This window comes from Hipposideros armiger, unplaced genomic scaffold, assembly GCF_001890085.2.
Source record: "Hipposideros armiger isolate ML-2016 unplaced genomic scaffold, ASM189008v1 scaffold_83, whole genome shotgun sequence".
Lineage (NCBI taxonomy): Eukaryota > Metazoa > Chordata > Mammalia > Chiroptera > Hipposideridae > Hipposideros > Hipposideros armiger.
In genome coordinates, this window is record NW_017731433.1 from 1,916,421 (window position 1) to 1,931,017 (window position 14,597).

The 14,597-nt window shown below is 38.0% G+C and overlaps 1 protein-coding gene across 1 annotated transcript in view; it reads left to right on the top strand.

The window, feature by feature from the left end:
* Nucleotides 1–14,597, top strand: part of LOC109383447 (multiple epidermal growth factor-like domains protein 6) — a 157,587-nt gene that overhangs the window by 64,997 nt on the left and 77,993 nt on the right. Inside the window, exons 9-12 of the mRNA XM_019643910.1 lie at nucleotides 2,474–2,602; nucleotides 4,006–4,134; nucleotides 7,214–7,348; nucleotides 10,955–11,086. Coding sequence (XP_019499455.1) covers nucleotides 2,474–2,602; nucleotides 4,006–4,134; nucleotides 7,214–7,348; nucleotides 10,955–11,086 — 525 coding nt within the window. The remainder of the gene's footprint in view (nucleotides 1–2,473; nucleotides 2,603–4,005; nucleotides 4,135–7,213; nucleotides 7,349–10,954; nucleotides 11,087–14,597) is intronic.

The window sequence follows — 14,597 nt, forward strand, 5'->3', positions numbered from 1 at the left end:
TTTTGTCTTTGTGTCTTTTGCTAAACAGCCACCTTTGTCCATTGTCACTTATTGTGTGAACATTTTTAGATGGCCCCAATCTAACCACAGCTATTTATACTTCAGTGAATTTAAAGTCACTCTCTCTCTTTCCACATGGGATATTGTCAGCTACGCTTCTGTTCTATCTGCCTTACTCAGCTGAAAGCTCATGGCCAGGTCCTATTCATGTTTCTCCAAACTGGAGGCATCTAGTACATGAATGAGCAAATGAAGACAATGTGGTATTGAAGCACCCAGCTATATTGATCTACAACTTGACATTAAACTGCAACTGTATAAAACTGGGATCAATAAATGTTATTGCACAGCTATTAGGAAGCAAATATTTACCTTATATTGTAAGTTTTGTTGGTAAATATGCAATTTCCAAACCCTTCATTTCTAAGATGGCAGCATGAGAAATGAAACTAAAAATCTATCTCAAATACATTAGAATAAAACATGTGTGATACAAAATTAATCTGGAAACATTGAAAATCAGCTTGCTGGGGCCGGCCGAGTGGCGCGATGGTTAAGAACTGGCTTGGGACGCCAGAGGGCCCCGGTTCGGATCCCACATATGAGGGCCAGTGGCACTGCAACTTGTCTGTTCCCCTTCCCCCAATTCCCCAGCACTGTTCCCATCCCCCCAATTCCCCAATAAAAATCTTTAAAAAAAAATCAGCTTGCTGATAAATAAAGATATGATGACCCCTTTTTTGGTTTTAGAAAACCTTGAGGATGTTTTAAGTGTTCACATGGCCCTATACAGGAGAGTCTATTCCTGAAAGCAGAAAATTGTATCTTTTTTACATTTCCTCCGTGTCTTTCTTTTTTTTTCTTTTTACCAAAATGAAAACAGAGCAATGCAAATGGAAAAAAAAATGCTCACTAATTCTTTAACTAAAAGACGGAGGGAGAACATTTTCTTAAAAATTCCTATAAACTGCAATAAATGAAAGTGACCAATCATTCATTACCCTTATTTTGAAAAGTACCAGCTCCTCAAATGCAGCAAGGGAAATTAAAAAAAAGAAGAACATTCTGCAGAGATCTGGAAAGTAAGTTTTCTCACTGAGTACATCTTCTAGCCCAATATGTTTATTGGTCTATGATGAAGATATCTGCTTTGGTGTCTTAGGAATTTTTCCAAGTAATTATAATGAAACAATTTTTAAATCATCACATATTAATTTTAATAGCACGTTTCAGAATTCCATTTACTTTGAAGAGATTTCATATTGTCTATGTCATTTCTTATTGTGAGACTCTACCCAATAGAAAGGGAGCATAAGAGTACTTTCATATGACAAATGAATGGGTTATGTAAGAAGCAGAGGATTCATGACTCCTTCCAAATCATCCAGCTATGCTTTGGGGCATATTTGTTTTCAGATTTGCTTCCCCAGGGTAATTGTGCTGTTTGATGCTAATGAAGTATTTAGCAAATCCTTGTACTATGTGATATTATATTCTTCTTTGTTGAGGGAGTGCCAGGTAGTAGCGTTGGTTTGATGACTTGATATAATCCAGACACTCTGCAAGCTAGTTAAACCTCCTTGGCTTTAGTTTCCAAATATATTTTTAAAAATTAACCTCTCTATAGTTGCTGTAAGAATTCAAAGAATGTAGGCATAAATCAATATTTGTTGTCAGTTTGTTTCTCTCTTATTCCTTTTGTTTTCCTCTTTCCTTTCCCTTTCCTTTTTATAGTAGCCTAGGGCTTAAAAGCAAAGAAAAAAGTGAATAAGAAGCCAATTTTCCATATAAGTATCTAGAATGGTGTGGATGGGTGGGTAAAGGCAGTTATATAAATGTAGTTTTATAATATTTAGCCTATTGATAAAATGTCAAAATGCTTACTGAAATTTTCTCAACAACTGTATTTACCCAAGTTAAAATTAAGACAGACATTTTCCCAACTTATTTTTATTATTGGAATACTATGCATTCCCCCAAAACCAACAAAACAGTTGCTTGCTTGACTTCATCATTCTTTGACAATGCAAAAATACCTTGGGACCCTCAAGACAGCTTTAGTTGCATTCATTCCTGGTTAAAAATATGTGCCATTTCCCCCCTACATTTTCTTATATTTTTCCAAATAAAAGATGCAGTTTGTTTCTCATTAAGGTTGGTTAGAGTTATGCAGCAAAGATATCGAAACTTTAAAAATGAGAGGGTTAGAGTTTGTGGAGCAAGATCAATTTTTCATGAAAACCTTCTTAGCAGTTCCTCAGCCGTCATTTTAACTAGCTGTATCAGTAATCCCCCAGGAATGATTATGCCATCCAAACTAGGAGCATGCCGAGGCACTTCCTGGGTCTACAAATTACAGAGATTTTAGTTACTCCATATCCATTCTAATAGGAAGACAAGATTTTTTTTTCCTCCATTTGTATCACAATGAGTATGTTACATTGCATGCTCAACTTCTCCATTTTCTTCATAGCTTGTTCTCCAGAGACCAGTGGGAAAGAGTGTGGAAGCATCTGTGATTGTCGGAACGGAGGCACCTGTGATCCTCTGACTGGGCACTGCCAGTGCCCCCCAGGGGTGCATGGAAAAACCTGTGAACATGGTAGGAATGTCTGGTGCTGGTCAGAAACAACTCTTTAAGGTCTAGAAGTCTCTAATGAGAAATAAACTAAGAGAAAGTTGCTTCTGTATTTTTCAAGGTAGCCTTTTTCTGATGAAGTAAAAGGCTGTTTCTGTATATATACAGAGTACAGTTGTTTAACTGATGATGTGTGTTATAGAACAAAATAAGTGATACTTAAATCTCCAACTGTGATCAGGGTGAATCCTGATATAGAAAAAGCCTTTTTCTTCTGCTGAGCAAAAAGTTGAATTTGTATGTGCAGGTTTGGATATAGAGCTGGAGGAAATTTATTTGCTCTAATAAAATGAAGAATAAAAAAAAATGTTGCTCCTAGGGCAAACCAGAAAGGAAGTGAGATGAAAATCAGAGAAAAAAAGGAGAGGCGGGAGAGAGGAAAAGAGAAGAGAAATGATGGATGAAAAACTCACAAAATACCAGTGAATGCTGTGTGGGGGATTTTCATGGAATCCAGTGAAGGGGTTGATAAAGCACAAAATAAAATCACTTATACAGGCCCCAGAACTGAAGGCAGAGAGTCAATGGAGGTATAAGTCTTCAAGCATTGCCAAAAATCATGGGGCGTTTATTAGATTCTTACATTTCACGGAACTGCAGAGAGAGAAACCAAGTTTACTTCATTCTCTGAGAGGTGCAAGAAGGCTCCTGCTGGCATCCTAGTTATGTATTCCCCTGGATAATATTTATTCATTTATTCAAAATATGCATATTAAGTGTTTGCATGGTACTGTCAGGCATTATGATATGGTAACAAAAAAAATTAAATAGCTAAAAATGACCCTTTCATGTGGAACTTTCAGTCTTGTTCAAAGCAGGCATAGGTTACAAATGTTAGTAGGTATTACAAATTAAATATTAATGTGTGATTGGTGGTCAGACCATGAGGAAAATACAGGCTGTGAGAGCCAGAGCAATTTTTAGAAAAGTAACACTTAAGCAGAAGCTTGCAAAATGAGAAGACATAAGACAGGGGACATGTGAGGGAAGTGCATTCCAGACTGAGGAGGCCGCATGTTGCCAGGCTCCGAAATGGGTAAGAGGAAAGTGCATTACAGGAACAAGGAGAAGGTCACCTGGCGGAGCAAAAGTAACAAAAGTCAGTCAGGGAGATATCAGTACCACATGAGGTCCACCAGTGCAGAAGCTCATAGGTCTTGGGAAGTTTGGAGGTTTAACCTGACAGCAATGGCATTGTAGAGAGGTTATAAAATCATATTTGTGGTTTTTAGAAGATTTCCCTTGCCTCAGTCCAATCAGATTGGAAATACCTTACCTTTTGCAAGATCCTTATTTCATATAACAACAGCTCTAGGAAGTTTTGCATGTGGGTTAATATTTGCTTTGTTTGTTCTTCCGCCCTCTAGGATGCCCAAAAGGATTCTTTGGAAAGAACTGCAAAAGGAAATGTAACTGTGCCAACAATGGCCATTGCCACGGGGTATATGGCGCCTGTGTGTGTGAGCCAGGGCGCTATGGAAGGTTTTGTCATCTGAGTAAGTCACAGGCACTAAATTTGCTTTCTGTGTGATCAAGGACACTCAGAAAAGTACCAAAAATGTGTTAGACAAAGGAAGAGAGTAAAAGCCATAATATATTTTATATAGCCATATCATATATATGATGATGTATGTTCTAGTCTTTTTTTTAGCCTCCTTAAATTATAGAATCAAGATTTTGATGAATGAAAGAAAAATATTTCTGAATGCTTTGCCTTTTTTTATAGTTAGTGCTTATCTTAACTAATGAGAGAGGTTTTAAAAGGAGATTTGACACTTGATGGGACTTGAATATCAAAAGCCCAAAACAAGTCTATTTTATTTCGGAATTCTTGTACATAGCAGGATCATTCCCTAAAACTTCTAAAACTGGCTCTTCATTTTGCATTTTGACCATCAATCACATTTTGCAAAAGATGTCAGAAAACACAATCCCCAATAAATTATTCAGCCCATCAGTAACTTTTTGGATATCTCCCAGTGGGACATCTCTGGATGCCCACCATTCTGTCGTGAAGCTGTCTGCAAGCACCTGTGAGCCTGAAACAATCTCCACCCTGGTCCTCTTCTGTTCCATGTGTCCTCCTCTGAAAATCCTTCCTGAGTGAACCCCTGTAATACAGCAACCCATTTCTTAATAGCAGAGACTTTTCAGAGTTTTATATTGCATTTTTAGTTGAATGTCCATAGATCTTGTCTGTTTTATGAAAGGAATACCCCTAGAAAACAGAGTAAATTGTGATTACTCCAAAAACAGAGCCAGTGCAGGCATCATGGAAAGTTGAACCTGGGTCATGAGGAAAGGTTAGGCTTGGGTAAGCAATGTGGAAGAGAAGGGGAGGAGGCATGGATGAATGTGAACAATGCAGGTGCAGATGGTGGGTTCTAGAACATCCTATACCCCTTAGAACATGCCAAGAAAAGAAAACTCACCTAGAAACAAAGACAGCATCATTTCTACTATTGTTCCTCTAGGGTAACAAGATACACCCTATTTTTTAGTAATAACTTTTGAATATTTTATAAGGCAATACCAGATGTTTTGTAAAAAACACTTAAATCATAACTCATCTGGTCAAATATTTAAAGAGCAGGTGGTGGTGGTGGTGATGACAGCATTTTGAATGTGAACATCTTTAGAATAAAATATACACATTACAGTTCTTCATGACTCTAATTGCTTAGATTTGAGGCTTCATGTTTTAATGCTACTTGCCTGGCTCTGAGGAGCTTGAGTTTGCAAGCCTATATTAGTTTTCTAGAGCTGTCATTAAAAAGTGTCGCGGACCAAGTGCCTTAAGTAACAGAAATCTATTGCCTCACAGTCCTGGAGGCTAGAATTCTGGAATCAAGGTGATAGCAGGCTGTGCTCCCTCTGAAGGTACTAGGAAGGACCAGTCCCAGGCTCACTCCCAGCTTCTGGTCGTTCGGGCTTGTGACAGCATGACTCCAGTCTTCACATGGCATTCTCTCTGTGTGTCTTTGTGTCCAAATTTCCCCTCTTTATAAAGGCACCAGTCATATCCAATTAGAGGCCCATCCTTCTCCAGTATGACCTCATTTTAACTAATTCCATGGACAACAGCACAATTTCTAAATAAGGTCACATTCTGAGCTATTGGGACCAGGGGGTGGAGTCGGGGGGAGGCTTCAACATTTGAATTTTAGAAGGACACATTTTAATGGATAACAAACCCTGAGTAGACACTGGCTTGACAAAAGAGGTTACTTTTTCCACTTTTCCTTTTTTTTTTAAATTTTTATTCCTAAGCATATATCCACAGTTATATGTCCTTAATATACCCAATTGTCACATTTAAGCATCCCAGTTTGCCTGAGTTCTCTTCTGAACCACTGATCTACATGCTGAACCAGAAAGAGTGAGGGCATGGAAGTCAACCCAAGAAAGTGAGTGTACTTGAGTGAACAAGAGGAGGCTCATATCAAGGAAGATAATGTCCCCGAGACACCTCGGGGCTTAGTGGGCCTGGGAAAGGACTCAAAACTTGGGATCCATAGGGAAGGTAAACAAGGGATAGGAAAATTTCTCATCCAAATTGGATAACATTAACAGTGAACAGGGGCGCTGTTCACAATTATGTTCTGCTTTAGGGATAATCTGTCTATCCCTGGCAGGGACAAGAATCCCTACATGAGGGTGTCGTAACCACCACTTTAAATGATCTCTGCTAATAATCGCAGATATTAGCAGACGCTAATACTTTCTATTCACCAGAAAGTCAAATGGCTTATTTTGTTCTCTAACAGCAGCTTTCTCGGCAAAGCCTAGAAATACAATTACTGTGAGCCCGGAGGGCATTTGAAGGATCTTCCATTTGATAAGTCCCTTGGGCATTGGTAAGGGGGAGAAAAAATTGTCAGAAGTATATTTTGGAAAGGGAATTGGACGACCACAAGTAACTCCCAAAAGAGAAAACTAAGGGTAGGTTTCCCTGAATGCAAAGGTGGGGCTTTTTCAGATTAGAATTCCTGTGCTGACTACCCTTCCTGACACTCAAAGGCATGAGGAAAATAATGAAGGGAAGGCAAGCTCCATTTGCCAAAGATGTGGCCAAGATAATGCTGCTGTCCTGAGGAAAGTTCTGTGCGATCTCTGTGATGTAAAATTATTTCCAATTGCCATATAATGAAAGGGAAGGAAAACAATGGTGAGCCTTCACATCAGTGCTTGTCCGTGTTTCCATGCTGTGGCAGGATGAGTATGGGGCCTGGCAGGGTTCGCGCAGTCCTCAGACACTATTACCTACAGGCATCAATGGAGCTCATGGAGAAGCGATTTCTCGCCTGGAAGCACCAAAGCCTTTTAAATACTTTAGTCTTCGCTGTTCACATCAAGTTGCCAAAAAGCAAATGAATTGCCTGATTTGAAAGACATTTGTTTTCCTGATTTTTTTGTTTGTTGGTTTTTTGGCAGTCAAGATGATCCCCTTGTTTTCCCCATAATCAGGCCCGGCAGTTCTACATGCCTGTGCGCTAACAATGTGGGGGAAAAAAACAAAAAAAACCCCACAAAGCGTGGTTTTCAGCTGATGAGTTTGCCTCAATCTGCTTTCAGACTGTCCCAAGGGGGCCTATGGGGCTGGCTGCTCTTCCGAATGTCAGTGTGTGGAGGAGAACACCCTAGAATGCAGCGTCAAAAATGGCAGTTGCACCTGCAAATCTGGTTACCAAGGCAACCGATGCCAGAAAGGTACAACTTGATGATAAATTTTCTTTCTTCTCTAATAACAATGTTCAGCCTTTGTTCAGCACCATCTGATCATTAATTATTTAATCCACCAGTGTCCTCAGGAGATGGATAAGCTTTATTAATCCCCTATTTGCAGGTGAGGAAACTGAGACACAGGGCAATAAAGTTATTTAACCTTGTCATCTAGGTCTCTGCTGGTAACCTACCCCCTTGCTGGCTTGAGCAAGGGAAGAAAGATCACATTGCAGAGAATCTTGTCCCCAGAAGACTAAAGCTGGCCCATCACTTCTTTGATTTGACCGAATCAACCAAGGGCACTGTTAGCTTTCAGAGTTACAAAAGCATTTTCTTTATCTCTAAAGACAGATCATTCAAACAAATACAATTCAAAGATTTTAACCATAGAAAAATTTTGGAAAGCTCAAATATTGTTATCAGTATGGCCCTTTCTCCAATTTCTAAATGTTACATAATTTTTTTATAAACCTATAAATATAAAAGTTTATGTAAAGCATAATATGTCACATATGTGTGTGTGTGTGTGTGTGTGTGTGTGTGTGTAGGTAGATATAAAATTTGGAGAACGGTTTTCCAAGATGCTAGTAATGGCTGTCTCTCCTTGGTGGACTCACGGACATCTTTTCCCCAGATATCTATGTGGGTCTTTGACACTTTTAAAAAGCCTTAATCCAACTTTTCACTGAAACTTGTCAGTATTACACAACTTAAAATTTCAACTTTCAAGTCTTCTTGAACTTTTTCCCCAAAGTGCACACCATCTTCTAACATACCATATACTCTAATTATTATCATGTCAAATATTTATAGACATGTCTTTCCTGATAGAAGCTAAGCTCCATGGGGGAAAGATATCTGTTCACTTTGTTCACCAAAGTATCCCCCCAAATCCTAGAATAATCCTACATACAGGAGTTTCTCAATAAGTTTGTTCTTAAATGAATACATAAATGCAACTCTTTTTGTTCTTTATACATTTTTTCATGTTATTGTATATTATGAATTAGGCACTTTTTACTATTTTATTCAGGGGAAATTATCACAGTGTTTTTTTTTCTTTTTAATATCTAGCAAGACCGAACATATAAACAAATAAAATTATCATAACTAATAACAAGTGAACTTTTTTGGCTTTGCAGTGATCCAAAGGGCAATCTTGTGTAAAATCAGGAGGTTTGAGAGATTTGAAAGGAAGCCGTCATACGGTTGGGACTGCTCACAGAGACAGGCCCTGGATTTGAGGGCTGTCTTTGGCCCTCGTGTATTACATGTTGCTGTTTGCATTATCATCTTCAAGAGTCTGCAGGGCTCATCAGAGCTGAATGAAAGGGAGTAAGAGTCTTCCAGGTTGTCCTGTGGCTATGGAACAGGAGTCTGTGAGCACCAATGTCCTACTAGATTCCGTGGAGAGAGGACTATTTAGGGAGCCAGATTGTGACTTTCTAAGCAATGGGTAAAGAGCTTGGGGAAACCGAAGGCTGACATTACACAAATGTATTTTATATGGTATGAGAATGGGTCGCATGCCAATCTCTAAACCTCCTTCTGCTTCAAACGATTTTTAAGGCTAAGATTGGACCCCTTATTCATTTCCCCACTAGAGATGTGATGCCCTGAAAGTCAACAAATGAAGAGACAATCCCATATACACACACCTGGGTAAATTTAATTTATTCTGATAACATTTTCTTAAAGCGGTGGCTGAATGTACTATATTGGAAAATGCTTGAGATTCCCACTGTGAAGGAAAATGAGTTGAAAGTATATGTAAATCAGCAAAATAGAGAGGTCACCATAATCTCTGGAAAACATATTATTTTTCAATCAGATAACTTTATTCAATTCTGATATTTTTGTCTAACCACAAAATGAAATTATGAATCACACCGGAGTGGGTGAATGGGATCGCCATGATTGGCAGCTGGAATCAAGGGAAAAAGAGCTCTCCAAGAGCTGTGCGCGATGAAAATCAGGCTTGTTTTTATTTCTCTTTTTGAAAGAAGTGAAGTAGCCCAAGTGCTCCTAGAGCCCGACATATCTTTAAAAATCTTAACTCTAAACCTGGATCTAGATTGCAGATGAATAGTTAATTAAAGACCGCAAATTGTTTCAATGGCACTAATGAACACTGCTCTCGACAATTAGCACCAGGACTTATTTAGCCCATCAGCAATAACTTTTAAGAGTAGAAGAGCTGGTTTCCACACTAATCTATGCAATAGCAAAAGAGAGAGTGAGGATAAGAAAAACAGCCGGTGGTTTTTGTTTTGATTAGTTTGTAGCCTGGGGTATTTTGGACCCCAGCTGCAGGCAGACCTCTGCGTGTACAAGGCTCTGTCCACTTGAGTTCATCTAAGGAGGCCTAATCAACCCTTGTGTCATCATAATAAGGACAGATTTTTGTTACAGTAGTTCCACATTGGATGAACTTCACATTTTGAACTCTGGTGGGTCTCTAAGAGCAGGTTAATTGACTTGAAAGGTGCAGAGTACCTAGTATTTAGCATAAGTTTGGTGGAGTGCCTGAGAGTACCAGTGTTAGAGGTCAGGAGATCCGGGTACAGATCCTAACTTTGCTCCTTATTAGCTGTGTGACCCAGAATAAGTCACTTAACCTCTCTAAGCCTCAGTTTCTGATGTAAAATGGAGATGAAGTTGCTCATGTCATATAGTAATTTTTTATGAAAATGTGAGTTCGCTTAGGTAAAGTGCTTGGCACAGAGTAAGTGATCAACAGATAAGAGCCAGGAATGATATAAACATCCCAGAAAATTTAATAATTCTGTTCTTCAGTGAAATTCTGCCCAGGACGAGAAGATACTCCACAGCCCAATCTGGTTTGAGGTAACTTTCCACAATTGTCCTATGTTTAGGAAAGTTCCACTGTTTTCCTGTGTGAAAAAAACCCTTTCCACCGGGTTTCTAATTCCAGTGGCTTCACTGGCGGGACAGGGGCTGAAATCTCTAACCGAGCACTTAGTGGTCCCTACAGCATCAGCTATCGTTTTCCATTTCCATCCAACAAAGCAGCACACAGTTCCTCTTCCTCCACTCTCTACATTGAATGCTCTTATAAAATACACAAATTACAAACCTCTGGAGTGATTATTCTGGCTACAAAAGAAGCAAAGACTAGGAGAACAGGATTCAGGCAACCATTTGGGGACAGCTTCCCAAGCACCGCGCCTCCTAAGCTTCCTTTACAAATTACATCTCATTTTCAGGTTTTGTTCTGTGCAACTGCCTCCTAAGACATACATCTAAATTGCTTCCATTGTTACTGTCTGAACAACCATATTTTCAGCAAAAAGCCAACCTCTGTATCTGTGTTTCCAAAGTGACAAGATACAACATCATGTTGATTTCTTCAGGGAATATTTTTGGAAGTGCTATAAATCCTTGGAGGCTACTCACATGTTTCTTTCTCTGCAGCTCAGTGGTACACATGTGCACACCACACACACACACACACACACACACACACACTCACACTCACACACTTTTCCAACTCAGTCAAGCGGAAAGCTGGGACCAACTGGAGATTTATTACACATCTTAGCTCCTTTCTTTCTCTTTTTATTTTGCAAGTCTGCCCTGATGGCCTCTGGGGACCAGAGTGCCAGTTCTCCTGTGGACCCTGTGAAAATGGAGGTCAGTGCAACAAAAAAACTGGAGGCTGTGACTGTCCCCCTGGTTACACAGGAAAAGCCTGTACCAAACGTAAGTCATTAACCTAGACAAGGTAACCAACAAAGTCAATGAAGTGGTTAGCTTTATAAATGCTTGTTTTTCTAACTGCTCTAAGAGACATTATATTAGTGTACACCTTTCAATTACCCATTGTTGTATAACAAACCATTCCAATGTTCCGTGACTTAAAACAATGATTTATTCTTTTGATCCCGTGGGTTGATGAGAGGCTTCTCTTGGTCTCACCTGCTGTTACTTGTGGCAGCTTCCAGCCAGGAGATCATTTGGGAAATGGGCTCTACTGGGCTTCTCAGCCAGGGAACCTTGCCTTCCCTGTACATTGCATTTCCACAAGGTTAGTTTGGGCTCCTCAGAGCATGACAGTTATCAAGACAACAGTCCAAGAAGGAGTGTCCCAAATGTGTTGAAAGCGGAAGCTATAATGGGTCAAAAAGGCTAGCTTCAGGAGCCACACATCATCACTTCCACCACATTCTATTGGTTAAAGCAAGTCATACGGCCAACCAGATTCAAGGGGAGGAAAAAGAGATGCTACTTCCTGATGAGAGGAGTAACAAAATCTCATTGCAGAAAACCTGCCAGCTGGGAGATATGGTTATGGCCATCTTTGGAACCAATCTACTATAGTATTTAAAGTTATACTGAAAGGTACTCTAAAGAATCTAATAAACTGTACTTATCATTCTTGTCACAGTGGGAGCAGACCATAGACTGATAAAAAAGCGATTAGTTAAAATGAATCTGTTTCAAAGAGCCAGTAGAACTACTACTCTGCTATCTGCTGTTCTGCTTGTGATTCTTACATAACCTCTGTTAATCCTGCTTGTATTACCTTCTGTACTCTATCCACACTGGGTCAGAGTAACTTGAGGACTCGAGGAAAGCTGTGGGCTGGATGATAATGATAGCAGATTTTATATAACATTTAAAAATTTTTTTCAATTATAGTTGACATACAATAGACATTTATAAACCTTATGAAAGTGATCACCCCAATAAGTCTAGTACCGATCTGATACCATACGTAGTTATTACAATATTATTTTTACATTGCTATTTTAAAGATGTCTAATGTATGTTATCAAAAATTTGTTGTTTGTGATGATCTGTGATTTTTATGAGCTGTGAATAGTGATCTGAATTAGCTTTCCATGCGTAGTACTTTTTATAAACCAGCAAGGAAATAAAACCAGAAACTTATACGTAAATAGAAAATGTAACACCAGGATAGTATTTAGCACTTAGCTAATCATCTGATCATTTGGGGAATGCATTACTGCCCCTAAGGATAACCCTCAAGCAAGAGTAATAGGACAAAGTCTATTACTGACGATTTTTCTGGATATAACTAGGTAGTTTTTATTTTAGGACTGTCATTCTGGCATTGTTGATAAGCATTTCGAACAGTATAAAAGTGTGCTGGTAGGGTAGTTGGCTATCACTAACCTACTTGTTTGCTTTAAAAAAAAAAAGCTTAAAGGTAAGAATTTACATATTCATGGATAGTTACTTGCTATTTCCACAGTGAAGTGACATTTTCTTTTGTTTAACTCAACTAATGGAATAATTATTAAGCAGATAGTGACAAAGTTTATACTCTTCCTATTGTCAAGGTGATATAAATAGACTATTGAAAACCAAGTGAAAAGAGCAATAAACTGCTCATTCTTTAAAATACTCATTTAATAATTATGGTACAACTCTCTTCCATTCTAGGATTTCAAACCCCAGGAGACCCTATCATGATAGTCTTGAGAGAGTTTTGTTGATGAGTAATAGTATCTTAATTTTGTTGGCAACCTGATATATGAGATAATGTACTGAATTGAATAGGCAAAAATTTTCCCCAACTCCTAGTCCAGTTCAATTTTTACATTATATGCTATGTTATCTGATTTTGTACACACAGGCACAAACACAAATTATATAATTATCATAACAAGATATTTCATAAAATGAATGGAACCAAAGGATGGGACCCATTAAAAATGCTTCATGCATACTTCACAAAGAATGTGTGGCATTTAAAAAGGGGCTTATGTTTGAAGAAAAGCATACATGTCTCTAAATATCCTGTTATCATGCTTACAGAATTTTAAAACCTAGTTACTCTGCATAATGAACTGTAAAAATATTTATAGGCTATACAAAGTGATATGTTTTAGAGGCAGGAGAGACCAAAAAGCTATTTCTAAAGATGTTAGCTTTATATAAATTCCAATTTTTAGAAGTTATAAACACAATACTTGGGGAAATTAAAAAGGGTGTTTTTGCTTTTGTTTTTGTTTTTTTGTTTTTTAAAAAAGGATTTTATTTCACTGTGTTGGAAAACTCTCTGGATTGTGATATGTTGTATTTTTTTCCCCATTCCCTAAACAGCATTGCAGGTAGGTGGCTGTGGCTTCACAGACACTCTCACACCTTCCATAAAAACATACCATCTCTGGCAAGGGCAGTTTAGGCTTATATTATATATCAGTCATTTTACCAAGTAATTTGAGAAGTGGTCCCAGCTTGTCTTTAACCCAGCATTATTTATAATAATAAAATACAAAATAAAAGAAAACTAAATATCTACCAGTAGGAGAATGATTAAACAAATTCTGTAACACATCAGTAGACTATTCTGAGGTGATTAAGATGTATGTTTTTGAAGAATGTGTAATGTCAAGAGAATCGACATTAAATTGGCATTAAATGATGTATATAAAGAATGATCCAGTTTGTAAGAACATGTACCCATGTGTGCATATCGAAAATTGTCATAGAAAGGACTGTAGCTGTTAACAGTGACCATCTAGAGATGGTTGGACTATGGGTGATAATTTTTTCCCCTTTATACGTTTTCATCTTTCCTATATTTACTACTTTACCATTTTCCCCCTTAACATTCAGGGAGAATAATATATCATCTTCAGATCATTTATTGACTAAATATTCAAGTAAGGTAGTGGTCTGTTCTCAACATACTGTCTGGTAGACTTATCTGTTCCTAAACAGTGAAGATGTTTTCCTTCAGCCAATTGAACTGGTTGCTTTTTAAATGTAAGACTGTTTTCTTCTGTTTCACATTATGTGAATATTGAACATTGCTTGGCAGCACCACTAAAACTCTTAAAACAAAACAAAACAAAACAAAACAAAACAAAACCCTAAGAAAATGTAGTGCAAGCATACACTGGAGATATCACAGGTTCAGCTTCAGACCACCGCAATAAAGCCAATTTCTCAATAAAGCAAGTCACACAATAGTTTTGGTTTCCCAGTGCATATAAAAGTTATGTTTACACTATACTGTAGTCTATTAAGTGTGCAATGGCATTATGTCTAAAAAAATGTACATACCTTAATTTAAAAACACTTTATTGTTAAAAAATGCTAACCATCACCTGAGCCTGTTGGAAAATGGTACCTATAGACTTGCTTGACACAGGGCTGCCACAAACCTTCAATTTGTAAAAAAAAAAAAAAAAGAAAGAAAGAAAAAGAAAACAAAAAAAAGAAAGAAAGGAAACAGAAA